This window comes from Sciurus vulgaris, assembly GCF_902686455.1.
Source record: "Sciurus vulgaris genome assembly, chromosome: 16".
Classification (NCBI taxonomy): Eukaryota; Metazoa; Chordata; class Mammalia; order Rodentia; family Sciuridae; genus Sciurus; species Sciurus vulgaris.
Genome location: NC_136477.1, coordinates 4,238,384 through 4,265,656, shown reverse-complemented (window position 1 = coordinate 4,265,656; position 27,273 = coordinate 4,238,384). Strand labels below are relative to the sequence as shown.

Sequence of the window (27,273 nt, the reverse complement as noted above, 5' to 3'; positions counted from 1 at the left end):
GATAGCCTCGATTTGACCGCCCGGCGCCGGGAGTCCGCAGCCCATTGCCTCCTACAGCTGTCAGTCACTCTGAACCTCCCGCCCAGTGTCTCTCACAGCACTCCGATTGGAGCCTAGCCTCCGTTTTCCGCGATTGGTGTGAGGCAAGCGATGGGTACCTCCCATTGGCCTGAACGCGCCGTCCGTCACGCCGCCGGCGGGAGGGGGCGACCCTCTCCCCGCTCTTCGTCTTCCCAGCCGCTGGGTTCCCAGAGTGCTCCGCGGCCGTGTGGAGCGAGGCCTTGTTCCCGCGTTGAGCCGCCGCCGCCGCCGCCGCCTCCTCAGCTTCAGCCTCCGCGCCAGGCCCGGCCCCGCCGCGCCATGTCGGACTACAGCACTGGAGGACCCCCGCCCGGGCCGCCGCCGCCTGCCGGCGGGGGCGGAGGAGCCGGAGGCGCCGGGGGAGGCCCTCCGCCGGGCCCGCCGGGTGCGGGGGACCGGGGCGGCGGCGGCCCGGGCGGCGGCGGTCCGGGCGGAGGTTCGGCCGGGGGCCCCTCGCAGCCGCCCGGTGGGGGCGGCCCGGGGATCCGCAAGGACGCCTTCGCCGACGCCGTGCAGCGGGCCCGCCAGGTGAGGAGGCCGCGGGCCTGAGGGGCGCGCGCGCGGTGGCGGGGGAGGGGGCGGGGGTCACGTGCTCGCGCGCGGGGTCGCCGGTGGTGGGGGCCGGGGCCGCGGCGGGGTCACGTGGGCGGCAGGCGGGGGGCCTGGCCCTTCCTCTGCGCCTGCTGTGGGTTCCTCGCGGGTGACCCTCCAGCAGGGGGTAGGGGCGTACTGGGGGTCACCATGAGCGGCGCCTGGTGTGCAGGGGCCCCGAGCCCTGGAACTCACTTTGGGACTCCCCCTTAGGACACGAAAGCATGTTCACTCTCCCTCCTGGAGGCCGAGGGCCCACCTTCCGGGGTGAAGGGTTCTACTCAAGCCCCCGCTCCACATCGGGGCAAAGGGCCATGTTCGCTCCCAACCCAGTCCTGTTTCTGCACCCTTCCAAGGAAGGAGGGGCTCGGTGAGGGGAACCCTTCCTCCTAAGAGTGGAGAGTGGACACCTTTGTGACTGGAGTGGCGGAGCAATTGGGCGAAATGGGGAAGATGCACATAAGAGCTCTTTGATGTTTTGAATAGTTTGAAAGCCTGGTCTGTCTCTGGGAAAGTAGGGAGGGTACCATTGCTGTGTTTTTAGGTGCGATTACAACATGGACGTGTCACATGCTGGTGTGACTTGACCTCCCCAGCTCCATTGGCAGCCTCCTCCCCAGTTTGGAGGGGTGGGGGCCCTTAGAATGGGAGGATTTCTGCCCTTTCAGGAAGCATGTTGGCTCTCTGAGAGCTCAGGCCCATTGAGAACGCTCAGGGTTGTCCCAATGCCTCCAGTTGAGGACTGGCTCGTCCCAAGATGGGAGGACCCCTTAGGTGGACTCCTGTCATGTCTCCAGGTGTGGTCTCAGGCTTCCTCACCCTGGGAATGGGGTGGGTTCTTAAGAGTCTCGGTGCATTTGATCTGGTTGTCCCTCCACCACATGTGTCTGAGGCAGCTTTAACTGGGGGGGGTTGATGCTGTCTGTTGGGGTGATAGACATACAGCCCCACATGGGCATCCCAAGAGCTTTGGCGCGAGGTAAGCTGTTGTTTTGGTTTGTTTTGTTTTAAGAGTTGAACTCAGGGTTTGAGTTTCTAAACCATAAACAAGACTGTGGTCATAAGTTAGTTTGTTGGATTAGGGTTTACTTGAAGTTGCTCTTCATGTATCTAAAATGTAACCTGTGTTCCAGAAGGGTCTTTTGGTCACGTGAGGATTTCAGGTGCTTTGAAGCAAAATGCTTCCAATAGATTTGTTCAGTACATTTTTGCAAGGATTTTGAGGCGCGGTGTTCAAGAACCTGGCTCAAGTCACACTTTCCAACTCTGCACCAGGGCCACCTGCATGAGGAAATGTCTGAGAGCTCTTGCTCATGCAGGTGACCCCCAGGATCCTCCCTGGCACCTGAGCTGTTGTTCCTTTCATCCCTTAGAGCAGAGCCAGTGTTGTTTGCAACCTGGCTGCCAACAAGTCAGGCACAAATCCCACTGAGGAGAGGAAAGGGGAGATTTTGACATTCCTAGATACCTTGTGAGAAATTTGAGGCCTTTGGTGAAAATTTCATCTAGGACATCTGCACCCACAGACCCTTCCCTAAGTCAGGAGGGCTGCTCCCCACCAGACAGCACCCGAGGTGTTCTAAGAAGTTTTGGTGCCATGGAGGGTTGTTTCAGGTAGTAATTATTCTGTGCTTCTTACTTTATTTCTAGATTGCAGCCAAAATTGGAGGCGATGCTGCTACAACCGTGAATAACAGCACTCCTGATTTTGGTTTTGGGGGCCAAAAGAGACAGTTGGAAGATGGAGGTAACTCCCACTGGATGCTTTTAGTTTGGGAGGAAGGGCTGAGAGCAGAAAGGAGTGCTTTTCTTTGAGTGGGGTTCCGAGTGATGGGAGGGAACCAGTGCTGTTCAGTCTCTTAGCCTCAGCCATCCCAGCTTTGTTAATTCTTTGTTCTGTCTGCCATCCTGAGATCAGGTGGCTGAAAAGAGGACACTCTGATTGTGGCTAGAGTAAAGTTGTAGGTTCCCAAGATCGTTCCTCCCCTTGTGGGAGTAGGGAAACAAGGGGCCTGATGTAAAGTTATGCCAGCCCCAGCTCATGGTGCACTACCACAGAAGTAGCCAGTGCTCAACTCCTGATCAACTCTACTTTTATCCTCCGCCCCTTCCCCAGGCAGGGTTGGTCCTAGACTAGAAGGATTTGGTGCTGCCATTGTTGTTTTCTAGTTACAAAGGATCTTTTAATCTGGGTGTTCATGGTGGGATTGAGAAGTGTTCCCCACGCCCTGTCCCACCTTAGTGCTGGCCTCTTCTTTCTTCCTGTCTCAGCCCTCATGCTAGGGCTGGGGGGTTGTTTGCCCAGGACATGTGGTATCAGCATCAGGTCTGAGGCAGCCATAGGTGGGTGGGTGCTGCATCTGACATTCTCTTCTTCCACAGATCAGCCGGAGAGCAAGAAGCTGGCTTCCCAGGGAGACTGTAAGTCCATTGGGTGATGTAGGCACAGGGAAGCTTCAGGGTCCTGAGGTTTTGGAAAGTCAGGAGCTACAAGCACTGAGCAAGTGGCAGCTTTTATGGAGGGCTCGTGATGTTCACATGTGGGGAACCTGTGAGTTTTAGGGATCCTGTAACCCCCTGAAATTGAGACCAATAAAAAACCTGCATGTGGATTCATTTCCCATAGAAGCCATCCCTGACTTTGGAGGCTGGGAATGTAGCTCAGTGGTAAAGCATTTGCCTAGCCTGTGTGAGGCCGTATGTTCAACCCCTAGCATCACAAAAAATGAATAAATAAATAAGTTTGTCAACCAGGAAGTCTTTAAAAAAAGAAAAATAAGGCCACTATGTGTGTTTTTGTGGGGAAGGACTACAGAACCCATCAGATTCATGATCAGCCGCAGAACCACTGTGATAAGCACTGGTTGTCCCTTGTGTGGTCAGTGGTACCTTGGGGTGGACGTGTGTGGTGCCTGAAGATAGAGCTAAGCTAGTCTTTCCTTTGGAATTTCTCTCTGCAGCAATCAGTTCTCAACTTGGACCCATTCATCCTCCCCCGAGGTAAGTTGTGACATGGAGAATGGGTTGGTTTCTCAGTTGTCTCTGGCCGTGTATACTGACTTGCGAGGATTCTGTTGGGCCTGCACCCTTCAGGTCTTCTTTCTGTTGCTAGTGGACCAGACGGTGCACAACAGAGGGAAGGCAGAGAACTGTGTCGGTTCCTTGTGCTGCGCTCGCCCCCCCATGGGGAGGGCAGTTGTAATAGAAGCTAATCATGAAGGGTGGGCTCTGCCCCCTTGCTCCCTCCTTTGGGCTGCAGATGCTCAGAAAAAAAACATACTTCAGTCTTGTGCGGACAGTTGTTCAGCCAAGCCTAAGGGTCTTTGCTACATTTTTGCCACCTCAGATAGATTAAGTGACTCTGACATAGGTCAGTGAGTTTTGTGAAATACAGTAAAAACCAGGAAAATGAAAATAGGATATATAACCAGCTTTGTTATTGGAGTTAGTAGACATTAAAATGACTTGACCTGCTGTGGGAGCACCTCAGTGAGTGCTCTCTCTGAGGCAGTGCGGGGACACTGATGCCTGAGAGGTCATGTGACCTGCTGTGGGGAGAGGGAGCCCTATCTGTTGGCTGCTTAGACCTGTGGCATCTTGGTCCCCAGGTTGTAGGATGCAGGGTCTGTAAGCAGAAGCATTGAGAGTCCCCAGAGGCAGAGCCATGGCTTCAGTTTCCCAGGGTCTTTTCTCCAGAAGACTCAGTCTCCCATCCTCCTCCATCTCCTCAAGACTGACCTTCCATTCTCTCTCTCTCTCTCTCTCTCTCTCTCTCTCTCTCTCTCTCTCTCTCTCTCTTTTTTTTTTTTTTTTTTTTTTTTTTGTGTGTGGTCCTAGGGATTTGAACCCAGGGCCTTGTGCCTGCGAGGGAAGCACTCTACCGACTGAGCTATATCCCCAACCATTCCATTCTCTTTTTTTCAGGACTTCAATGACAGAAGAGTACAGGGTCCCAGATGGCATGGTGGGCCTAAGTGAGTATGGGTCACTGTGGTGAGGGATGGTGTTCTGAGCCCCTGCCAGCCCAGAACTCCTGGTCAGAGAGATGCCCCTTGTCTGCTCTCATTTCTCCTTCCTCTGGGCAGGGAGGGCAGGGTTAAAGGCTCTAGGAATGGGGCCCACCCCCTTGCTGGCAGAGGAGCCTGGTGGCCAGAAACCCCTATCCAAATATGCTGAGTTCTGGGCTCCCTTGGCCAATGACTGCTTTTTTTTTTTTTTTTTTCTCCTAGTCATTGGCAGAGGAGGAGAACAAATTAACAAAATCCAGCAGGATTCAGGCTGCAAAGTACAGATCTCTCCAGGTACAGAGAACCAGCTTCTTGTGGGAATGGAGACCAGGGCTAACTTGTCCTCTTCTCTTTATCAATCCCTTAATCTTTCTGGGACCCTGTAGCAGTGAGCTGGGCTGGAGTTAATGGGTGCTTACTGCATACTGGACCCAGGGCAGTATTGCAGCTATTGTACCACCACTCAGTGTAACTGACTTTTTTCTTCCCATTAACTGGCCACAGGTGGGCAGGCAAAGGTGTAGGGTCAAGCACAGGTGCCTCTGTTCAGGCAGTGTGTGCTGAACCATTGTTTTAGGTTGCCTCCTAAGTAACTGCAAGGAGGAGGGTGTGAGGCAGCGTGGAGTATTAGAGGAGTAATAATTCGCGGCGGTCAGGCCTGGTGTGAGTTCCAATTCTGACTCTTCATCTGATCTCAGACAAGTCGTTGGCCTCTGCACTTTGGATGCCTGCTTGACAGGCTTTCTGAGGATTCTGGTGTGAAGCGCATTGACTATTGAGGCTGGAGGGATCCTCAGTGATGTTGAGACAGGGCATAGGTTTGAGGCTCTCTGGAATCTGCCTCTCCCTCCAGCTCATCTTTTCCTCTTAAAATTGTTTCTTTTATTGGATGTTAGCTTCCTGACCTTGGTCTTGAATGGAGTAACTTTCCAGGCTTTTGTGGGGAAATAAATTGATTTGGCAGGCTGGGGAGTGGTGACAGAAGTGGCCGCAGGTGGTTCTGGGAGTGTCCTCATCTCCGTGGCAGGTCTTTCTGTGCCCTCAGGCCCAGAAGGGTACTGACCCCATTTCCCCTTCTCTCCAGACAGCGGTGGCCTACCTGAGCGCAGCGTGTCCCTGACAGGAGCCCCTGAATCTGTCCAGTAAGTCTCTGACTGGCCCTTGCTGTGGTGAGGGGAGCAGGCAGAAACCCTTCTTAACTTTATTAGTTGAGGGCAACACCACTCGGGTCTTCCTCTCCTGCCCTCTAGAGAGCTGTATTGATATGTTGATAGGTCGACTCCCCAGAATCCAGACATCTGGGAAAGCTGCAAGCCTGAACATTCCCAGTGCCTGCCCCTGTCCCTTGTTATTTCTATCAGATAAACTCACTGGGGTCAGCTCCCCTTTAAGCTGGGTGGGGCAGCTGGCCAGTACCCTTATTTTTAAGTGACAGCACCCTATTCTTCCCCTCCTCAGGAAAGCGAAGATGATGCTGGATGACATTGTGTCTCGGGGTCGTGGGGGTCCCCCAGGACAGTTCCACGACAATGCCAATGGGGGCCAAAATGGCACCGTGCAGGAGATCATGATCCCTGCGGGCAAGGCCGGCCTGGTCATCGGCAAAGGCGGGGAGACAATTAAGCAGCTACAGGTGAGGGGCAGCACCAAGGACAGGCGGCACAGTTCCCTCCTGTGCACAGGGCTTCCCCACCCGCTCCAGCTCCAGAAAGTCACACTAACTATTACCATTTGTTTGTCAAGGAACGTGCTGGAGTGAAGATGATCTTAATTCAGGACGGTTCCCAGAATACAAATGTGGACAAGCCCCTCCGTATCATTGGAGACCCTTATAAAGTGCAGGTGAGCATTCCCTGGGGTGTGCTGGGCTCTGAAGAGCTCAGGGACAGTCAGGCTGGTGGCAGGCTCTGTATTCTTTGGGATTTGTGCAGATGTGCAATGTGAAGAGGTCTTCAAGAATCCCAGCTTTGAGGGCTGGGGAGATAGCTCAGTTGGTAGAGTGCTTGCCTTGCATGCACAGGGCCCTGGGTTCAATCCCCAGCACCTCAAATAAAAAAAAAGAATACCAGCTTTGAAGTCAGTCCCGACCTGCTCTTTTGTTGAGCTGCTTCAACAGCTGGCCTCAATTGCGACCTTCCTTTCTTTATCTGGAAGACTAGACTGCTGGTGGTGCCTGCCCCCCGTTAGGGTGGCAGATAGAGAGCTCAGTGGGATATTTTGCTGGGTTCCACAGAGACTTGTGGAGCCTTCGCTGAGACTGGGAGCCTGGGAGGATAGGTGCTGTGAGTGGCAGGGTTTGCCCATGCTATCTGTCCCCCTTATGTTTGCAGCAAGCTTGCGAGATGGTGATGGACATCCTCCGGGAACGTGACCAAGGAGGCTTTGGGGATCGGAACGAGTATGGATCTCGGATTGGTGGGGGCATTGATGTGAGTGCAAGAACACCCCAGGAGATAGAGGGCCAGGAGATGGGCAGAGGGCAACAGAGCTGCAGGAGATGGCACTGGGCTGACCCCTGTTCTTCCTTCTCTCCCAGGTGCCTGTACCCAGACATTCTGTTGGGGTAGTCATTGGCCGGAGTGGAGAAATGATCAAGAAGATCCAGAATGATGCTGGTGTGCGGATACAGTTCAAGCAAGGTCAGGGCTGAGCCTGGAATTGGTGTGAGTGGTTGGTGGGCTCTCCTCTTAGGATCAGTCAGGGGCCTGTGACTGCCATTTGCCCTCCCTGGGAGGCAAACCCCGAGGCAGCATGGCACTGTGGTTAGGCTGTAGTCCTTGGTTGGGCCTTCTTGCTCTTGATTCAGCCATCAGCACATGCCTTATCTCTTCCCATGTGAAACAGCCTTGTGAAAGTTGACCATGTGTGTTCTTTCCATGGGAAATATTTTCCTGTACCCATCAAATCTACCCAGGGCAGCCTGGGGTACCCAGGCGACTGGGTCAGATGACTAGCCTAACCTAAGTTCTTGCCACCCTCAACATGGGCAGAGGGACCCCCTCTCCATTATTGTTAAGGGATTATACTATAAAACCACTCAGCTGACAACCTAGTTTCTATCCTGGAGTATGGCTCTGCCCCTTTCCCAGTCCCAGAGGGAGCAGGATTTGGCAGGTGGCACTCTTTTTGTGGTGCTGGGGATTGAATCCCGGGCCTTGTGCTTGCAAGGCAAGCACTCTACCAACTGAGCTATATCCCCAGCCCCAGGTGGCACTCTTGAGATCTTACAGATGTTTGGCTTGGGACAGTGTCTGCCTGAAGAGGTAATGTCGCAGGGGTTTGGAGTTTTGCTTTTCTTTTAAATCAGTCTCTCTGCTCTCTTGGTGCTGGCCTCAGATGACGGGACAGGACCTGAAAAGATCGCTCACATCATGGGCCCCCCAGACAGATGTGAGCATGCCGCCCGGATTATCAATGATCTCCTTCAGAGCCTCAGGGTAGGTGACCTGGGGGGTACTAAGTGGGCTGGGGAGGCCAGGAGGAGTCTGGCCTGGCCACCCCAGCAGAGTTTAGGACCAGGCAGGCTTCCTGGTTGATCCTTCTCCTCCTCCCTGTCTGGCAGAGTGGCCCCCCGGGCCCTCCTGGGGGCCCTGGCATGCCCCCCGGGGGCCGGGGTCGAGGACGAGGCCAAGGCAGCTGGGGCCCTCCTGGTGGGGAGATGACCTTCTCCATTCCCACCCACAAATGCGGGCTGGTGATCGGCAGAGGTAAGTAGCCCTACATGGCCTCCACCCCTGCCCTGTGCCCTGTCCCGTGCCCTGCCCACCCAATTTGACTGGCTCTGGCTCTCCAAAGGCGGCGAGAATGTGAAAGCCATAAACCAGCAGACGGGCGCCTTTGTAGAGATCTCTCGGCAGCTGCCACCCAATGGGGACCCCAACTTCAAACTGTTCATCATCCGGGGCTCACCCCAGCAGATCGACCATGCCAAGCAGCTCATTGAGGAGAAGATCGAGGTGGGCTCCAGGAGGGGGTCTCAGTGTGGGTGTACACTCTCCTCCCCCCCACTGCTCACCTCACCAGCTTCTCCCTTTCAGGGCCCCCTCTGCCCAGTTGGACCAGGCCCTGGGGGACCAGGCCCTGCTGGCCCCATGGGCCCCTTCAACCCCGGGCCCTTCAATCAGGGGCCACCAGGGGCTCCCCCACAGTGAGTATTCCTCTCAGACTCTTGGGATTTGGGGCATGGGGTGGCCTGGAGAGGACAGGCCCCATTTCCATTCCCACTAAGAAGCCTGCTGCTACATCCCAGGTGCTCATTGTCGGGCCTGGTGCAGCCTGTCTCACAGATGCCACGCAGAAACAGCATGGCCTTGCTGGCCTTGGCATCTTCCTCATGGGTGTGCGCAGATGTTTTTTGTGTGACTTCTGTGTCATGTCCTTGAGCCAACACCCAGACACCCTGTTAAGTCTAGTGGTTGGGGCTTCTGACGTGCTGACTGCCTGCTGCCATCCCTGCCCGATGCTGATGGCTGTGGCCACGGCACCTCAGCTCATTGTGTTCCCTCCTCTTGTCCTGCAGTGCTGGTGGCCCCCCTCCTCACCAGTACCCGCCCCAGGGCTGGGGCAATACCTATCCCCAGTGGCAACCGCCTGCTCCTCACGACCCAAGTAAGTGGCAGACTGCGCAGGGGAAGCTGGGGCTAGACTCCTGGGCCCCCTTTCTCAGCCTGGACTCCCCTTTGGCCTGCAGATAAGGCTGCTGCAGCAGCCGCAGACCCCAACGCCGCCTGGGCCGCCTACTACTCACACTACTACCAGCAGCCCCCAGGCCCTGTCCCAGGACCTGCCCCGGCCCCTGCTGCACCGCCCACTCAGGGGGAGCCTCCACAGCCCCCTCCCACTGGCCAGTCGGACTACACTAAGGCCTGGGAAGAGTATTACAAGAAGATAGGTGAGTCTGTAGTGAGCTGGGGGAGTCCAGTCCCTCCCAGGAAGGGCATCCTCTGACCCCACTTGGCCCCACAGGCCAGCAGCCCCAGCAGCCCGGAGCACCCCCCCAGCAAGACTACACGAAGGCCTGGGAGGAGTACTACAAGAAGCAAGGTGAGCAGGCGCTGGAGGGCTGGCAGGGCTGTGGGGACAAGTGCACGCCTCTCCCAACAGCCACTCACCCTCCTCCACCTACAGCGCAAGTGGCCACCGGAGGGGGTCCTGGAGCACCCCCAGGATCCCAGCCAGATTACAGCGCCGCCTGGGCGGAGTATTACAGACAGCAGGCCGCTTACTACGGACAGACTCCAGGTCCTGGTGGCCCCCAGCCGCCTCCCACCCAGCAGGGACAGCAGCAGGCAAGTGGGAATTGCCACCCTCCTCCTCCTCCTTTCTCCTTCCAACCCCCGGCCACCGTCCATCCTGCCTTAGTGGGTAGCGCCGGAAACCCCTTCCCCTGCGGGGTGTGCCCTTGATGCCTGCAGCGGGGCCGTGTGGCAGAGGTCTCCGGGAGTGCCCACGCGCCCGCCGGGAAGCGCACGCTGGGTCCAGAGGTTAACGAAGAGGCCTCCCTCCGCCAGCTGCTTGTTCCTGTGTAACGCTGTCGCGATGCTGGGGGAGCGCGAATCACACAAAGGTGGAACTTGTGAACTGGTGGGTAGTCCTGGGGGTGGGGGACAGGCAAGCAGCATCGCGTTGGTCGCCATCCCAGCTGCTAACCCACTCACTCAAAATCTGGCCACTTGGGAAGAAAACGTCTATTTTTCCCCCTCAATGCATCACTTTTTTTTTTTTTTTTTTTTTTTTTTTTTTTTTTTTGTTCTTTTTATTCTTTTATTTTTGTTAAGCCACGATCTTTATCCTGTGTCCAACCAAGTGACTGTTGCAGGCAGCCTGGCTCTGCGGGGATGTGGGGAGCCAGGAGCCCGCCCAGAGGGTTGGGGCACTGCTCAGCCTCTCGCTCTCGCGCTCGCCTCTGTGTCCCGGTCTTGTCTGTGAAGTGGGCATGACGATCGTTGCCACCTTCCAACCTACCTCACAGGGGTGTTGTGGGGACACCGTGATCTTTGATTGTCAATGTTGTGATGCGCCGGGAGCCCGCCCCCTCTTCTTCCTTCCTTCCTTCAGACAGGACAGCTCTCCTGCCCGCGCCTCTCTGCCTCTGCTTCTCTCTTGCTGCCGCGCTCCTCTCTTCCCCATCGAGGAGCAGTCTTGACTCCAGCGAGTCTGTGAGGCTAGCTCACTCACCTCCGTCCTCCTCCCTTCCACCTGAGCCAGCTGCAGGTTTGGGAGCGGCTTCCTGGCCCCTCCCGCCCCGTGTGGGTGTTCCAGCCTTTCCAGCCTCCTTGTCACCCCCAGTCCCTGCTCCCCCTCCCCGTAGTGACCAATTCCTATCTCTTCCCTCTCCGCAGGCTCAATGAATCGAATGAATGTGAACTTCTTCATCTGTGAAAAATCTTTATTTTTTTCTCCATTTTGTTCTGTTCGGGGCTTTTGTTTGTTTTATATTTCATGGTTTGGCGATAGAGCGATGGCCGCCTTGGGGGTGCCGGGGAGCCCTCGCGGTGAGTGCCGAGGTGGTGGCACAGGCTGCCAGGCTCTCGCTCTCTCGCTCCTTCTGTGTGTCTCATACTCTTCCTTTCAAAATCGGGATACTTCACGTTGAGCCAGCCTTAGAAGATAGCGAGAATTAAATCTCTGCCAAAAAAATTTTAAAATTAAAAACAAAGAGCAGAACAAAACCTATAAAATGATATATAAATATATATATATAAATCTCTATACCCCCCCAGCCTTCCTGAAACCGCCTGAGGGCAAAGTGATTCATTTTCTCCCTACTGTCCGTGGCCCTCTTCTTGTTTTTAAAATAAACTTTTAAAAAGGAAAAAAAAAAAGTCATTCTTGCTTTTTTTTTTTTTCCTTCCTTTTCTTTTCTTTTTTTTTTTTTTTCTTTTTCTTTTTCTTTTTTTTTTAGTTAGCGTTGGAACATTCCTTGGACCAGGTGTTGTATTGCAGGACCCCTCCTACCCGCCTCTCCTCCTCTCGCTCCTTTTCCTCCCTTAGCTCGGCCGCACGCCCCCCCCCCGCCCCCCCAGGACTGGTCTGGTCTTTTGTCTTTTCATCTGTTCAAGAGGAGATTGAAACTGAAAACAAAATGAGAACAAACAAAAAAATTGTATGGCAGTTTTTACTTTTTATCGCTCGTTTTTAACTTCACAAATAAATGATAACAAAACCTCCCTGTGTCTGCTGGGTGCCGTCTGTCTGTCTCTCCCTCTCCTCCTTCCTCCCTGTAGGGTTTTGAAGCAGATGTTGTTGTTTATAGATGTTTAAAAAAAAAATGGTAATGGTGATTGGAAATTACAAGCTTTGTGTTGTGTGTGTGTTTTTTTTAAGAAAACCAAAATATAAAATAGTTTTTTGCAGGTGCATTGTGCTTTCTTATCCCCCCCCCCCCCCCCGCTTTTTTTTTGTTGTTGTTGTTGTTAAATAAACTGCTTTTTGTTAAAAAAAAGAAAGAAAGAAACTGCATGCTGGCCGCAGTTCTGTTTGAGGAACAGGTTCAACCCAAGGGAGTGGGATGTGGTCCTCCAAGACTGCCGTTCACCTCTGGGAAGGAGACAGTGGCTGAGTCCTGGCAGGGCAGTCCCCTGTCCCTGTTTTTCCCTCTGGGAACTTGGGAAGCAAAGCACCCTCCAGGGACAAGGGTTCCCATGGATGCAGCCGTCACTGCAGAGCCTCGTGCAGTGGCTGTGCCTCAGGAGTGGCCCAGCTTGTCCTGTACCCATCTTTGGTTCTAACAGCCTGGGGTGGAGGTGTGGCTTGTGCCACTGCCCACTGAGGCAACTGGATGGCAGAGGGCACTGAGAGCTGCGACCTGTCTGGCCCAAGGTGGACGGTGGCAGGTCTCCGAGGTTATGGGTGAATACTAACATTTACAAATCAGGGTTCATAATCAAAAAGTAGTGGCCTGGGTCCACTGGCCAGGCCGACCACACCGGGTAGGAGCTCACCTTGTCCAGGTGTGTTAGGCACCTACCCCCACTGTAGGGACCTGGGAAGCAGGATCTGCTCAGGGCAGGGCTCCCTGGGCCCCTGGTGGATGTTGCAGGCACCACACCCCTCTTGAGTCCTGCACAGGCTCTGGGGTGGGGGCCGGCCCAAGCCCCCGGCCCCTACCAGCTCACCACAAACTTTCAATGACAGAGCAACACTTGGCAAAAATGTTCTCTGGAGCTTCTTCTGCCAAAATCTAGGAAAGGGGGAGCCCAAGAGTAAGGTGTAAGTCCCGTGGCAGGGACACTGCCCCCCACCCTCAGATACGCCTGGGACACCTGCAGGTTAGCCAGCCCAGGTGCCACCCCAAGGCCATGGGACATAGCAAGAGGGGTCAGGGTGGGAAATGCTGTCCCTTGGCCCAGTCCAGAAGGGTGGGTGGTGCAAGAGCAGCCCTCTGTCCATCCCATTCCAGCTAAAGGTGGACCTGGAGGTGCTGCACTTGAGCCCGGGATGTGGGAGGAGAAGGCACAGCTCAGACTTGGGACAGGGACAAGGATACACAGTCCCTGCATCCGCATTACGCTGAAGAGTACAGGAGCCAGGCAGGTCACCATGAACTGTGACACCCTGAGGATGCGTTCGTCTGTAAGGGAACGTGAAACCTAAAGGATTTCTTGGTGTTTTAGAGCCTGTTACGTCCTGTGCTTCACACAGCCTGTGCTTAGTGGAGGAAAGCCCCTGGTGTGTGCTGGGGAAACCAAGGCCAGCCTCGGTGGCCCTGAGCTGGGCAAGCTTGACTGACTTTCTAGGGTGTGTGACTGACCAGGGGGAGTTACCTACATTTCGCAGCAGGTTCTTCTGTTGGTAGAAGGTCAAGACAGGCTCACACAAGGTGTAATAGGTCGCCAGGTGACGAAACATGACCACCTCACAGTCTTCTGCCCTGTGTTCCACCTGGCCCCGGTGCAGCACCCGCCGGACCATGGTCTGCATGGAACAGTCAAACGCGATGACAATGTCGGGGGCCCGGCCCACCTAGGCACCAACCAAGGGGACTGGATGAGGAAGGGGCCCTGGGCATCAGTTCTCCCAGAGACCTGGCGTGAGAAATTCCGGGCCTCCCTGGTCTCTTTTGCTTAATTCAAGTTCTATGTACTTACTTTTTGGAGAGCTAGGTCAATTATGTTCACAGAGCTCCTGAGCCAGACAAGGCACATGGGAGAGTGGGTCTTGCTGCCCCGCCTGCCCAGGGCCACCCTCCTGGAGGCAGTGAGGGCATCTGCTCTTGGCCCTCCTGCTAGGACAACCTTAGAGTCTATGGCACAAACAAATATGCCTCTGATACTCTTCCTTCTTTTTTATGCAAGAGGTAAAAACATGATTTACCATGACTTCACTCAGCAGAGATGATTCTGTATCAGCACATAACACATTTCCTGACTCCATGACCACTGTGCAGTTGTCCTTCAGTCTCACCAGGGGACTGGTTCCAGGACTGCCCACAGGTGTCACAATCTGGATACCTGAATCTCTCATAAAATGAAATAATTCACACAATCTACCCACATCCTGTGTGTGTGTGTGTGTGTGTGTGTGCGTGTGTGTGTGTGTGTGTTGTACTTGGGATTGAATTCAGGGGCACTCTCCCACTGAGCTACCCTCCCCTGCCCTGTATGTATTTTTTGAGACTGGGTCTCACTAAGTTGCTGAGGCTGGTCTGGAACTTGTATCCTCCTGCCTCAACCTGAGTTGCTGGATTACAGGCATGAGCCACTCTGCCTGGCCTCCCATAGACTTTCAAATCATTTCTAAATGACTTGTAATACCTCATGCAATATAAATAAATATTTATATTGTAAATAGGTGTAAATAGGTAATTTACATTGTAAATAGGTGTAAAACTCTGTAAATAGGTGTTTATAGTTTATGGAATGACAGGGGGAAGCATACTTGTTCAGTACAGATGCAATTTTTTTTAAAAATATTTGTGATCAGTGGTTGGTTGACTTCACAGTGGCGGGAAACCATGTGTGTGAAACTGGCAGATACAAAGGGCTGACTATGTTATAAAGGAGCCAAGTCATCCTAAATTAGCTTATAATTTAAATGTGATAAGAACATAACTTTTTAATGGAGATAAGGTTGAAGAAATCAGCAGAAATGCCCAGGAGATGCTTGGAAGAGAAAAGCAACAGGTGGCAGAGGTCGGGGAGGGACATCGAATCCTACTAGATATTAAAACGTGACAAAGCCTCTATAATAGCAGCACGCAACTAGATAAATAGAACAAAACAAAGAACAGAAGTAGATCCAGGTCAATGTAGCAACTTGCTGTATGGCCAGGGGATATCCTACGTCAGTGGAGAAGGGATGGACTTTTAAATAAATGGTGTTGGGATAACTGGTTAGCAACTCAGAAGAAGCTAAAATTTGGCTCCTTCCTTCATTGTCCAAACTAGCCTCAAACAAATCAAAAGAAACCATATGGGAACTAGGAAAAAACAACATGGAAGAATCACCTTATATCCTGGGAGTGAAATAAATTACACCGCAAAATCCAGGAACAATAATGGTAAAGGTTGATAAATGGGGTGAACATTTGAAAACGAGTTGCCTTAGCCAGGGGAGTGCTGTGTGCCTTGGGCTTGGCACTTGGGAGGTGGAAGCCAGAGGATCACCTGAATCCAGGCACTGGACTGTGTGGCCATGGTGGCAACGTAGGGAGAAGGAGAGGGAGGAAGGAGAGAGGAGGAGGAGGAGGAGGAGGAGGAAACATTACTTGCTCTACAGAAAAAAAAAAAAAATAGTGTATAAACACACACAATAAATAAAGTTAAAAGGTAACTGACACACTGGGAAAAAATCTGCAAGCCATATCAAAAAAATTAACACCACTAATGTAGAAAGAGTTTCTAAGAATTAACGAGGAAGCAGAAATCCCTGGGGCTCCGGAGGCTGAGGCAGGAGGATTACAAATTCAAAGTCAGCCTCAGCAACATAGCAGAACCTGCCAAAATAAAAATAAATAAATAAATAAAATAAAAATAAAAAGCTTTAAAAGGGCTGGGGATGTCGCTCAACAGTTAAACACTTCTGGGTTCAATCCCTGGTACCGGGGGAAAAAAATCAGCAAGGAAAACACCAACAATTATTTGAAGAAAAATAAAAAGTATAGAAGGGGTTCACACAGGTGGCCTTTTAACTTTGGGGACTTAACTCGGTCAGAGAAACGCCGATAATACTGCACTGAAATATCACTTTTCACTTAAGCAGGTTGACAAAAATCCAAGACCCTGGCGGCATCCTTTGTTAGTGGGGCTGCTGGTACCCATGTCAAATGAAGAGCCGCCTGAGTGTCCAGCAAAATCATTTGTGCTTTGCTCTTTCACCCAGCAATTCCACTCCTAAGAATGCGTTTCAAAGATAGCGAAGTTAGGAGACGACAGTCCAAGTTAGGTAGCGTGGCATGGTCTGTGGAGGCAAGAGACTGGAAACAATCGAGAGCCACGAGAAACCCACTGCATACATGATCGCCCGGCTGTGCAGTGGGGTCCCATAAGGTCACAGGGAGTTCTCTGGACACAGACGGAGAACTGCATACGAGCAAACACTGAAAGTGGGGAGAGGGAAGGATGTGCAGAGAGAGATGGGGACACACACATCCCCACTTTATTTCTGAAAACAGCAACAAGACAAGAACTACTGAAAAGGCTAGCGCGGGAGGAGCAGGGCAGACGGGTGGGGAGGGGTACCGGACTCAGGATGTGTCTTCACATGGCTTTGGTTTTGGAAGCATGAAATAATTTCCCAGTTCAAAAATTAAATTTTAGGAACAGCTCAGTGGTAGAGCTCACACTTAGCACACACACACAATCACAAAAAATAAATGAGTAAGATGAAATATTTAGCATGCACAAGACCTTGGTTTTGATCCCCAGTGCCACCAATAAGTAAATAATAAACATCTCAAACAAAAAAGGAGTCCCTAATTATAAAAAGCCAAACGGAAACAAACGAGTTCAATTGTGTATCAGTCTCATCACACAATTAAAATTACAGAGAAAATCATTATTCCAAATGGCCTGGTATTTTTTATTTACATCCATCCATGGGGGGATATATTATAAGGAAGAGTAAAACTTTAAGAAAGCTTAAATTTATGTCAGCAGTTTTATTCTTAGGGAAAAAAAAACTGGTGGTACCGGGGACTGAACCCACTCAGAGGCACTTTCCCGCTGACCTATGCATCCCGAGACCTACTTTATTTTTTATTTTGAGACAGGTCTCACTAAGTTGCTGAGGCTGACCTTGAACTTGTGAACCTTCTGCTTCGGCCTCCCAAGCCGCTGGGATGACAGGTGTGCACCACTGCACCAAGTTTAGTAGTTAATAACAACATGTTGTTGGAAGCTATTTTGTATCTCATGGGATAATGCAAACGAGTACACTGATAGCAACCCAAATTTTTAGTGACAGGGAAGAGAGAAGTAAAACACTGTAAATGTCATGTGTGAACTGCTAAGATCAGTGTGGACTTGTGCTTTCAAAAGTATGTGTTCTAAAACGGCATGGTATTGGCACCAAAATAGACAGGTAGATCAATGGTACAGAATAGAGGACACGGACACAAACCCAAATAAATACAATTTTCTAATACTAGACAAAGGTGCCAAAAATATGCAATGGAGAAAAGATAGCCTGTTCAACAAATGGTGCTGGGAAAACTGGAAATCCATATGCAACAGAATGAAACTAAACCCCTATCTCTTACCCTGCACAAAAATCAACTCACAGTGGATCAAGGAACTTGGAATCAGACCACAGACCCTGCATCTTGTAGAAGAAAAAGTAGGTCCAAATCTTCAACTTGTTGGCTTAGGATCAGACTTCCTTAACAGGACTCCCATAGCACAAGAAATAAAAGCAAGAATCAACAACTGGGATAGATTCAAACCAAATAGCTTTCTCTCAGCAAAGGAAACTATCAGCAATGCGAAGAGAGAGCCTATAGAGTGGGAGAATATCTTTGCCACTCATACTTCAGATAGAACACTAATTTCCAGAATATATAAAGAACTCAAAAAAACTCTACACCAGAATACAAATAACACAATCAACAAATGGGCTAGGGATATGAACAGATGCTTCACGGAAGATCTACAAGCAATCAACAAACATATGAAACAATGTTCACCATCTTTAGTAATAAGAGAAATGCAAATCAAAACTACACTAAGAGTCCATCTCACCCCAATTAGAATGGCGATTATCAAGAATACAAGCAACAATAGGTGTTGGAGAGGATGTGGGGAAAAAGGTAATTACACTCATACATTGCTGGGGGGGCTGCAAATTAGTGCAGCCACTCTGGAAAGCAGTGTAAAGATTCCTTAGAAAACTTGGAATAGACCCACCATTTGATCCAGCTATCCCACTCCTTGGCCTATATCCAAAGGGCTTAAAATCAGCACACTACAGAGATACAGCCACATCAATGTTCATAGCTGCTCAATTCACAATAGCCAGAGTGTGGAACCAACCTAGATGTCCTTCAATTGATGAATGGATAAAGAAACTGTGGTATATATATATACAATGGAATATTACTCAGCTATAAAGAATAATAAAATTGTGGCATTTGCAGGCAAATGGATGAAATTGGAGAATATCATGCTAAGTGAGATAAGCCAATCTCAAAAATCCAAAAGACAAATGATCTCACTGATAAGCGGATGATGACACTTAATGGGGGGTAGGAGGTGGGCAAGAATGGAGGAAGGAGGGACTGTATAGAGGGAAAAGAGGGGTGGGAGGGGTGGGGGGGGAGGAAAAAATAACAGAATGAATCAAACCTCATTACCCTATGTGAATGTATGATTACGCAAATGGTATGCTGTTACTCCATGTACAAACAGAAACAACATGTATCCCATTTGTTTACAATAAAAATAAATTAAAAAAAAAAAAAAAAAAAGCATGTGTTCTGACCTGGGGTAGGGCTCAGTGGCAGAGGACGGACTTGCTTAACACCGGAAGACCTGGTTCGTCCCCAGACCCGCAAAGCGAAAAGAAAATATGAGTTTCTTCACTCTGTCCGCTGTTGGCTGGAAACACCCACAGTAATGTGCGCTCTCTGCCCCCAGACAAGCGCCACTTAACGAGGGTTCCTTGAGAAAGGGCCGGCCTGGGACAGGGCAGGAGGAGGGCCAGGGAGGCTCAGAGTCCTGCGCCAGAAAGCTGTGTTCAACGGGAAGAGGTCGCCGGGTCAGCATGAAGGGGCGCCTCGAGGCCAAGGTGCGCCATATTGAGCATCAGGAAGATAGCTAACTGAAAAAACAAATTAGAAATTTAAAAAGGAAGATGACTGCAGCTGACTGGAACACACTGAATAGGGACAGTTGCCCCTTGGCATCCACGGGGGACGGTTCCAGGAACACAACAGAACCAAAATCCAAGCTCAAGTCCCTTCCACAAAATGGCACAGCACTTGCACAGAGTCTCCGCACATCCTCCCACAGAGCTGAAATCCTCTGCAGATGACTTAGGACACCCCACACGACGTCGGCACTGTGTCAGAGGTGCTATGCTGGTGCTTCGGGAACAGCAACAAGGAAGCCTGTATGTTTTCGGCACAGAAGCCATGTTTCCCCCAGTTCTGGGGACTGAACCCAGGGCCTGAGGCACAGCTGCACCTCCGGCCCTTTCTGGTTTTTACTTGGAGACAAAACCTCACTGAGTTGCCCAGGCAGGCCTGGAACTTGATCCTCCACCTGTCTCATGTGCCATCACACCCAGCAAGGGGCGATTTTTAAAATGAATCTTTCCACCTGCGGCTGCTTGAATCTATGGATGAGAGACCCACAGACAGGAGGCCAACTGTGTGCACAGGAGTTCACAGCGAGCGAGAGAGCAGGACAGGAGCCACAGGACAACGGATCCTATCATCCGCACAGGGGTGGCTCCTGTCCACTGCTACAGGCCAAGGGCCAGGTGTTCATCCCAGCCCTCTCCTAGAGCAGGATTTCAGGATAACCAGAGTTCTAGTGGAGGAAGCAAACGTTCTTCATTAGGGAAAAATTCCAATGCATAAATATGGGGAAACTGGCCAGAAGGGAAAACTTAGCATTTAGCAACATTTAATTAAATAAACAATTCAGCTCAGCAACAGATGAAACCATTAGGCAAGAGGCTGATGGGCATTCTGCAACAGTAACGGCCGTGACCTTTCCTGAGGACGGTCTTGACAAAGTAGCAAGGAAGATCTAATGACATGAACAAGGAAAACTGATGTTCCCACAGTTCTGGAGACTGCAAGTCCAAGGTCAAGGTGTCTGCAGGGCTGCCCTCCCCCAGGTCCTCTCTCCGTGGCTGTGTTCCCACATGGTCACCCCTGTGTCTGTGTCCCCATACCTTCTTATGGGACCGTCCTCGCAATGGATTAGGCACACACTAATGAGTCCATTAAAGACTATTTCCAAATATATACAGTCACATTCCAAGGTCTTAGAGGCTAGGATTTTAATATTTATTTCATTTCTTGTGTGTATGTGCATGTGTGTGTGCACACGTGCTTGGGAAGGAACCAGGACCTCACACGTGCTGGACGAGGGCTCTATCACCGGCCACACCCAGCCCTAGGTCTTGGTCTTTTTCTTTTTCGGTGCTAGGAATGGAACCCAGGGGCGCTTGATGGCTGAGCTACACCCCGGTCCTTACTATATTTTTATTTTGAGACAGGGTCTCACTAAATTACCCAGGCTGACCTGGAACCTGCAATCTCCGGGCCTCAGCCTCACCCGGCACCTGGACGACAGGTGGCCCCCACTCCCTGCTGAGAGACACAATTCAGCTCCCAACAGACTCCGGCCTAAGAGCGCGGCCTCAGGCACCCAGGAGCCTCCGCCGCGCTCCGCTCGGACCTATCCGGCAAGCCCTGGCAGGACCAAACTGCTCAGGGACAGGCAGGATGTGATCCCCACCACTGTCAAAGCTCGGCAGGAAGGGACTTCTGTCTGTCCAACATGAGCTCTGGGTTTTGATCAGTTCGTTTTCCCCGCTGCCATTGAGCGGGTCTGGCTGTGGTGCTGCTGGGGATGGACTCCAGGGTCACACAGGTGCTGAGCACACGCTCCACGCTGAGCTTGTGCCGGCCCCCAGCGCTGTTCTCCCCTCTCCCAGGACCACCACTGGGCCCCCGAAAACACGGGGCCTGACACATTTAAGAAACCAACAAACCGTCTCGAGGAGACAAGAGGAGGCTCCTCCTGATAGATGGGACAAAGGTGATGCTGAGTCCCAGTTCATAGAACCGCAGAGGCAGGAGTTCTGAAAACCGCTGGCAGGGGTGGCTGGGGTGAAGTGCATGCTCAGCACGCGTGTGCCCTGGGCTCTGGCCCCGACCCGGCACCAAGAAACACTAACATAAATACGGCTTTGCCATCAGTGAGATGCACACCATGTGACACTGAGTGAGCTGAACACCAGGTTTCTTCAAGAAATTGCAAGAGGAAAAAAAAGAGAGACCGAGATAAAGGACGCACTGAGAGAAAGCGAGGCAGGACTCCCATCAGCCAACTGCAGCGCCTGCCTTGCCACCCAACAGGAGCGGCGGTTCCGCACGCAGACACCCGGGCAGGACCTCCAGGCTGCCGAGAGGAGGCCCCAGCGGGACGGCGGGCGCTCGGCTTTACCAGTCTCCTCTTTGAGAAACACATGCTAAGTAAAACACTCGTGCATGGAAAACAAAGTAGTGAACCTGGATCTGAGACCGCCTCTGGCTGACCTTCTGGGTGCAGGGAAGATGAGGGACACGGGAAGGGACACAGTGCAGGGGACAGACCCTGGTGGGCTGGGAGAGGCCCTGTGGAGACACTGGTGCTGGGCTCCCCAGGCTAACCAAGCCGCTTTAAGAGACATTCAGGAGACGCTGAAGAAAGTGAAGTTAGTACTGAGGAATGAACGTCCACGGCTTCAGAGGCCAGGTCACGGTCAGCGTGAGGTTTGGGGAGGACACAGATACACAAGCACCGCTGGGCAGTGGGCTGGACGCAGAGAGAACCAGTGTGGCCACACGGTGACGGTGGCTGTACCTGCTACTGTCCCACTGCCATGAGTTCCACACTTTCGTCACAAACATTGAAAGGCTTCACTGCTGGCTTCCCACTCAGGAGCAGTGAGAACAGAGCTGGCAACTCTCCCTCTCGGGTGAGGACAGTGACTGTGACCAGGGTGTCTGCTTCCACCGGCCGACCTGGGCTGGTGCCTCCGGATCTGCTCACTGCCAGCCCCGGTTGACACCCCCAAGCCATTCCCTTCCTTTTCATACTGCTTACTTTTTAAGGTAGTGATATCATTACTTGGATCCTTGGAAAATTAATGGCACTGGCCATGGGGGTAACTAAAAATGTTAGGTTCCGTCCTCTGTTTCTGTCTCTGCTGTTCAACCAAACACAGACCGAAAATATTAGAAAAATTGCATCTCCCAACAGGTACAGACTTCTTTCCTTGCTGTCAGTCCCTAAACAGATACAAGGGACAGCTACTCACACAGCACGGACACTGTACCAGGTGTTGTAAGTCCCTCGAGATGACTGAGGTCCACAGGAGGGGACAAGGGGTGTGTCTCAGTCTAGAGTGCTTGCCTGCAGGCATGGAGCCATGGGTTCATTCCTGGCACCCCCCCCAAAAGTAAACAAAATGTCAGAGCCTACAGAAGAGTGTGCACAGGTTCTATCAAACACTGTGCCCTGCATCATAAGGTCTCGAGCATCTCTCCATTTTTGGCCTCAGGGAGTCCTGGAACCAATCCCCATGAGGATGCCAAGGGGCTATCAATCTGCGCACCTCAGATAGTACTAGGGGGCGCGCTGCCTGCCCCTAGTCTGGGGATCCCGCCTTCATGGGACAGGTGTGGCCCCTGCTCCTCAGATGCCTGTGCGCGAATGCAGAGGCCCTGCAGCGCACAGGGCGGGGACGCAGGGTGAGCTCTGTGGGCGTGGTTCAGAGATGAGCAGCCCGGAGGGCGCTGGGAGAGCAGGGGCTCCTCAGTTTGGCGGGTGCACGTGGGATCCCCGTCAAGAGAGGACACGGAGAGTGAGTGACAGAAGGGGGTCAACTTGGACCTTACCAAAGGACCTGTATGGACACCAGATCAGGTGCCCTGTCCCATTGGGATCATTTCAATTCTACTTAGAAATGGACACGCTGGAAAAGAAATCCATGGCAGGCTGGAGGTCCTAGGCTTTTCTGGGATTTTTGAGATTCCACTTAAAATCCCTTCAAAGAAGTCCTGGCACTTTGATGGCATCAAAGGTCACTGGGAGCTGAGACAGCTGTCCCCATGTGTGGGTGGGGCCCTGCCCTTTGTTCACACCTCCGTGGAAGTAGTTCTGTTGTACTCACTGTGATGAAGTTAAAGGCTTCAAGCGGCCGCCTTTCTTTCCCTGCGAGGGCAAAGGCCCAGCTGATTAATTTCTCTGTCTGCCTCAGCCCCAGCCCAGCACCAAGCCTAAAGAGGTGTCCGGGGACAATGCCAGCTAAATGTACCCCACAAGTGGCTGCAGAGCCTCAGGACAGAAGCTGGAAAACCAGAGCCTCGAGCGTGTGGTCCACCTGTGTTCCGTCTGGACTACACAGTGCCACCCATTTTCTTTTAAGAATCAGTGCCTAACACTTAAAAACGGGGGAGCTTCCACACCAGCTTCTCTGGAAAACTGACTGACTTGGCAACTCGGGGGCCTGCACGTCCCCATGGCAATAGCAGTGTGAACGCTTCCTGAGCTTCTGCAGAGTCCAGTGCTGTTCTCAACACTCTGTGTGGATGAATTCATCTTCTGGAATGTTCCATGTGCTCACACCATTATCATTCTGATTTTTGGGGGGGAGGTACCGGGGAATGAACTCCGGGGCACTCAACCACTGAGCCACATCCCAGCCCTAGTCTGTACTTTATTTAGAGACAGGGTCTCACTGAGTTGCTCGGCGCCTCACTGTTGCTGAGGCTGGCTTTGAACTTGCGATCCTCCTGCCTCGGCCTCCTGACTCACTGGGATGACAGGCGTGCCCCGCTGCACCTGGCTCATTCTGATATTTCACAGGGGATCAAGGGGCTTGTCCAGGGTCACAAAATTGAGATGGTAGAGGCAGGAATGGAAGCCCAAGGACCCCCTCCACAAATGCCAAACCCGCCAAAAGGAGTGCAGACCATATTCCTTCCTTATGGACTGTGTGGGTGCTCGATCCACCTGCTCCTCACTGGGCAGTCCACCCACCAGGTGCCACCAAGATATTGCACCAAGATATTCCAATGACTTCCTTGCCCTGAGAGAGCTCACCAGCTCCTCATCCCAGGTTCTAGAAGCTTCATTTTCCTTTTATCATCTCTGCCCTGGGCCTCTTCCCCTCCAATCTCCATCCAGTGCAGCCTCACCTAAGGTGGGGAGAGAGGGACAGTCACACACACACACTCACTCACTCTCTCTCACTTTGGGGGCACTCACAATGCGCTCAAACTCCTTGGCCTGCTTCAGCTCCCGGGGAAAGCCATCGATGAGGAAGCCCCTGCTCTCTGGGTGGGACAACATGTTCTTGCTGATCATGTCTAGGATGAGGCCCTGGGAAGGAAGAGGGAGAAGTCAGTGCCTGGGCCCCTCCCCCACCGTCCTCAGAAGACCAGTTTCTACAAACTGGTGAGGATGGGGGAACACGATGTTCCACACTGCCCTGGATCCACACCCTGCTGTCCCCCAGTGCTGGGGATGCAGCCCAGGGCCCTGCACATGCTAGGCAAAGTGCTCCGCCACTGAGCCACATTCAGTCCTAAGCTGCCAGGGTTTTCTTTGTTTTGCTTTTTTGGGACAGGGTCTTGTTGTACCCTGGATTCCGGGTCTGCTCTGATGCCCTAGGGGAACAGGAAACACTTTTCTTTTTCCCTTTTTCTCAGTAAACGGGACTTGAACTCAGGGCCTCACACTTGCTAGGCAGGCGCTCTACCACTGAGCCACATCCCCAGCCCAGGGGAAACCGTTTCTGGGAACTGGGCATGTCAACCGTGTGCTGTGTGAGTATCTGCCAGGAGCAGACTGCTATTTAATCTTTACTATGATGCTTTAAGGTAGGCACTGGAATTAATTACCCTTCTTTACAGGTTATTAAACACCTTCAGAAGAGGCCAGTGACATGGGGTTACAAAGAGAATAAACATGTAGTCCTTTAGCACACAAGGGGAATTGGTTCAGTGCCTCCACATACACCAAAACCCAAGAATGCCCAAGTCCCTCATGTGAAACGGTGCAGCATTTGCACAGAGCCGACAAAAGTCGACCATAGACCTGGAGTCATGTCCAGACACACGAGGCCAAGTCCATGAGAACAGCTGTTTAAGATGGTGCTGTTTAGGAAATGCCCACAGAAGAAAAGGTCTGCGTATCTTCAGCAACTTTTTTCCTGAATATTTTTAATCCCCAGTTGGTGGAATCTACAGATGTGGAATCTGCTGACTATAAGATGTAATTTTATTAAGTAATTCTTAGGTACCAGGTACCTGCCCAGCATGACCTTTTTTGGGGAGCTTCTGGGGAGGGAGCCCAGGATCTTACACATGCTCAGCACATTGTCTACCACTGAGCTGCACTCCAAGCCACGACACAGCTGTTAATGTCGTCTCCCCGTTTTCCAGACAGGAGACTCAGCACAGCAAAGCACTGGCCAAGCTGGGAGCCACAGCCTTCCTAGAGTTTGTCCTGATGTCCACCCCGCACCTCCTCTGCCCATGAGTTCTCACCGTGGGTACCAGAAGCCCCTGCATCATGATGTCACGGATCTGCCGGCCCCGGTGGGTGCTCCTTTGGGCCTCCTGCCGCAGCAGCCGACCCAGCCCCACGTGGCAGAAGCCATACTTAATGGCCATATTCTTGCACTGTGTCTCTTTGCCACAGCCGGGGCCACCCACCACAAAGATGATAAAGGAGGACTTGAGGATGTCTGTGGTGCCCGGGAGGAGGAGGAACATGGTGAGTGCTGGTACGGGCCAGCTGGTACCGACGGGATTGTCCTCAAGCTAGTGTGTCTTAGGATGACAGTGGACACAGGCCTCAGGGGATAGCCTTTGTTGGCCTGGGGGGCCTCTGGGGGCACGTCTGTGCACAACACATGTCCAGGGGTGCCGTGCAGCAGTGTGGTGAGGGGGATCTGGGCCTGCACAGGCTAGGCCCCGGGAGCGGCCTCAGGGAAGTTGAGGAAACCGGGGCTGAGAGGGAAAGGACCTGCCCATGCCCTTAAGCACATGCTATGCTACCTGCCCAGTGTCCTCCTTCCTGTTCCTGAACTTGCCAAATTCCTTTCTCCTTGCTGTTCCCTCCACCAGGAAAATCCCTGCCTATCCCAATTTCTTCTGTTTCCAGTGCAATCATTAGGTCTTCCCCAATGCCTGAAAGAGACTCCTCTGTCCCAGAACCCCATTTCAGTCATGACTTTCCCTGCGTCGCTTGGTTTTGTGTCCCTAGCCAGCCTCTGTACTCAGAGGGGGAGGGCTGTTTCTGTGTTACCCATCCCTCTGCTTCCACCAGCACTCATGGTTCCTGGCATCTAGTAATGGATGGGGAATAAATAAATGTCCAAACACACCACACACATCTACAGTCAGTGGTTTATGGTCTAATTTTTGTGTCGTGCTTCCCTACCCCTTTGCTTAGCCAACTCCTATGCATCCCTCAGTGCCCACTTGAAATCTCCCCTTTTCCCTCCACCCTCAGAGCCCCACAGTGCTTCCCCTGTTCCCTCCTTGGGTGGAGATTCTATTTTTCCGAGTCTGTCTCCTCTGCTACATTGTAATCTCCAAGAAGATACGGAACTGTTTTAACCACGAGGGCCCAGAACTCAGAAGGCACACAACTACTTCCGAAATGGATCAGTGAGAGGATGACGGGGGATGTGCGGCTGTGTACGCCACGGATGGAGGGGTACCTGCACCTCTCTCCTGCCCTCTAGCCTCCTTTCCTTCCCCCATTAATCCAGCTAGCCCTGCGATATTACCCTTCTCCTGGGGCCTCAACGGCCTGCCCATCTGGGGCAGCTTGGACTTGTGTAAACCCATCCTGCCAGCATCCCTTGGGCTTGTCGCACCCCATCCCCGCCCACTCCCTGACCCCTCCGGGCTCTGCCCTACGTCACAAGGCCCTCCCCGCCCCCGACCACTTTGTCGGATGCTGGAGAGCCCCACTACACACCGGGGCAGGGGGAGGAAAGGAGCCCGCAACAGGCCCAAGCAGAGCCTAGCTGCTGCTTGACGCGACAAGGCGAGCCTTGGTTGCTACGGTGACGCGGCCCCCTGGCTCCCACTTCCGGAGCGCGGCGCGCATGCGCAAGGCACCCGGGCATCACCAGGCGTTTCCTCCCAGGTTACCCAGGGTGCCCCGCGGCCCCTGGCTGTGACGTCACGAAGGGGGTGTTCCCCCGCGTCGTGGTAAATTATCTGCGTTGTACACGAGTGCGTCTACCACCGAAGGCGGTTGATTTGTCTCAGATTGGGCCTGGGTGTGCGGAGTCTGAGATGGGGCAGGGAGGGGAAAACACAAGTGACGGTCTTGACTGGCCCACAACCACGGAGAGGGTGCCGTCTCCAGACGACTTCCGCTTCCGGTCGGGCTGCGGCGCAGGCGCGGAAGGA

At 52.6% G+C, this 27,273-nt stretch overlaps 3 protein-coding genes across 8 annotated transcripts in view; 1 reads left to right on the top strand and 2 right to left on the bottom strand.

The window, feature by feature from the left end:
* Positions 1-355, bottom strand: part of TRIP10 (thyroid hormone receptor interactor 10) — a 260,809-nt gene extending 260,454 nt beyond the window's left edge. Inside the window, exon 1 of the mRNA XM_079115318.1 lies at positions 352-355. The gene's annotated coding sequence lies outside the window, so the exon portion shown is untranslated. The remainder of the gene's footprint in view (positions 1-351) is intronic.
* On the top strand, positions 230-11,848 carry KHSRP (KH-type splicing regulatory protein). Of its 2 annotated transcripts, XM_079115304.1 has the most exons (20): positions 230-609; positions 2,323-2,419; positions 3,055-3,093; positions 3,633-3,672; positions 4,597-4,646; positions 4,902-4,973; positions 5,764-5,821; positions 6,138-6,312; positions 6,423-6,521; positions 7,010-7,108; positions 7,216-7,318; positions 8,016-8,116; positions 8,242-8,386; positions 8,475-8,635; positions 8,717-8,826; positions 9,199-9,287; positions 9,370-9,570; positions 9,645-9,722; positions 9,807-9,967; positions 11,021-11,848. In XM_079115304.1, exons 1-20 carry the CDS (start codon positions 361-363, stop codon positions 11,027-11,029), a joined length of 2,136 nt encoding a protein of 711 aa, XP_078971430.1. In that variant the 5' UTR covers positions 230-360; the 3' UTR covers positions 11,030-11,848. The 2 variants fall into 2 exon arrangements, with proteins under 2 accessions (XP_078971430.1, XP_078971429.1); XM_079115303.1 differs by having other exon boundaries at positions 231-609; positions 9,807-11,848.
* A 286-nt stretch (positions 11,849-12,134) lies between these two features.
* LOC306646707 (adenylate kinase isoenzyme 1-like) lies at positions 12,135-27,126 on the bottom strand (the record flags this gene model as incomplete). 5 transcript variants are annotated; one of them, XM_079115350.1, is made up of 5 exons in its annotated part: positions 12,135-12,861; positions 13,449-13,643; positions 24,107-24,220; positions 25,390-25,589; positions 26,834-27,126. In XM_079115350.1, 5 exons carry the CDS (start codon positions 26,982-26,984, stop codon positions 12,793-12,795), a joined length of 729 nt encoding a protein of 242 aa, XP_078971476.1. In that variant the 3' UTR covers positions 12,135-12,792. The 5 variants fall into 5 exon arrangements, with proteins under 5 accessions (XP_078971476.1, XP_078971477.1, XP_078971478.1 ...); XM_079115351.1 differs by having other exon boundaries at positions 13,449-13,595; XM_079115352.1 differs by having other exon boundaries at positions 25,390-26,192; positions 26,834-26,890.
* Positions 27,127-27,273: the final 147 nt, after the last annotated feature.

Coding starts and splice junctions, on each gene's coding strand:
- KHSRP (XM_079115303.1), top strand. CDS start 361: ATGTCGGACTACAGCACTGGAGGACCCCCGCCCGGGCCGCCGCCGCCT. Junction 7,319..8,015: donor GCGGATACAGTTCAAGCAAG/GTCAGGGCTGAG, acceptor TGCTGGCCTCAG/ATGACGGGACAGGACCTGAA. Junction 8,117..8,241: donor ATCTCCTTCAGAGCCTCAGG/GTAGGTGACCTG, acceptor CCTGTCTGGCAG/AGTGGCCCCCCGGGCCCTCC.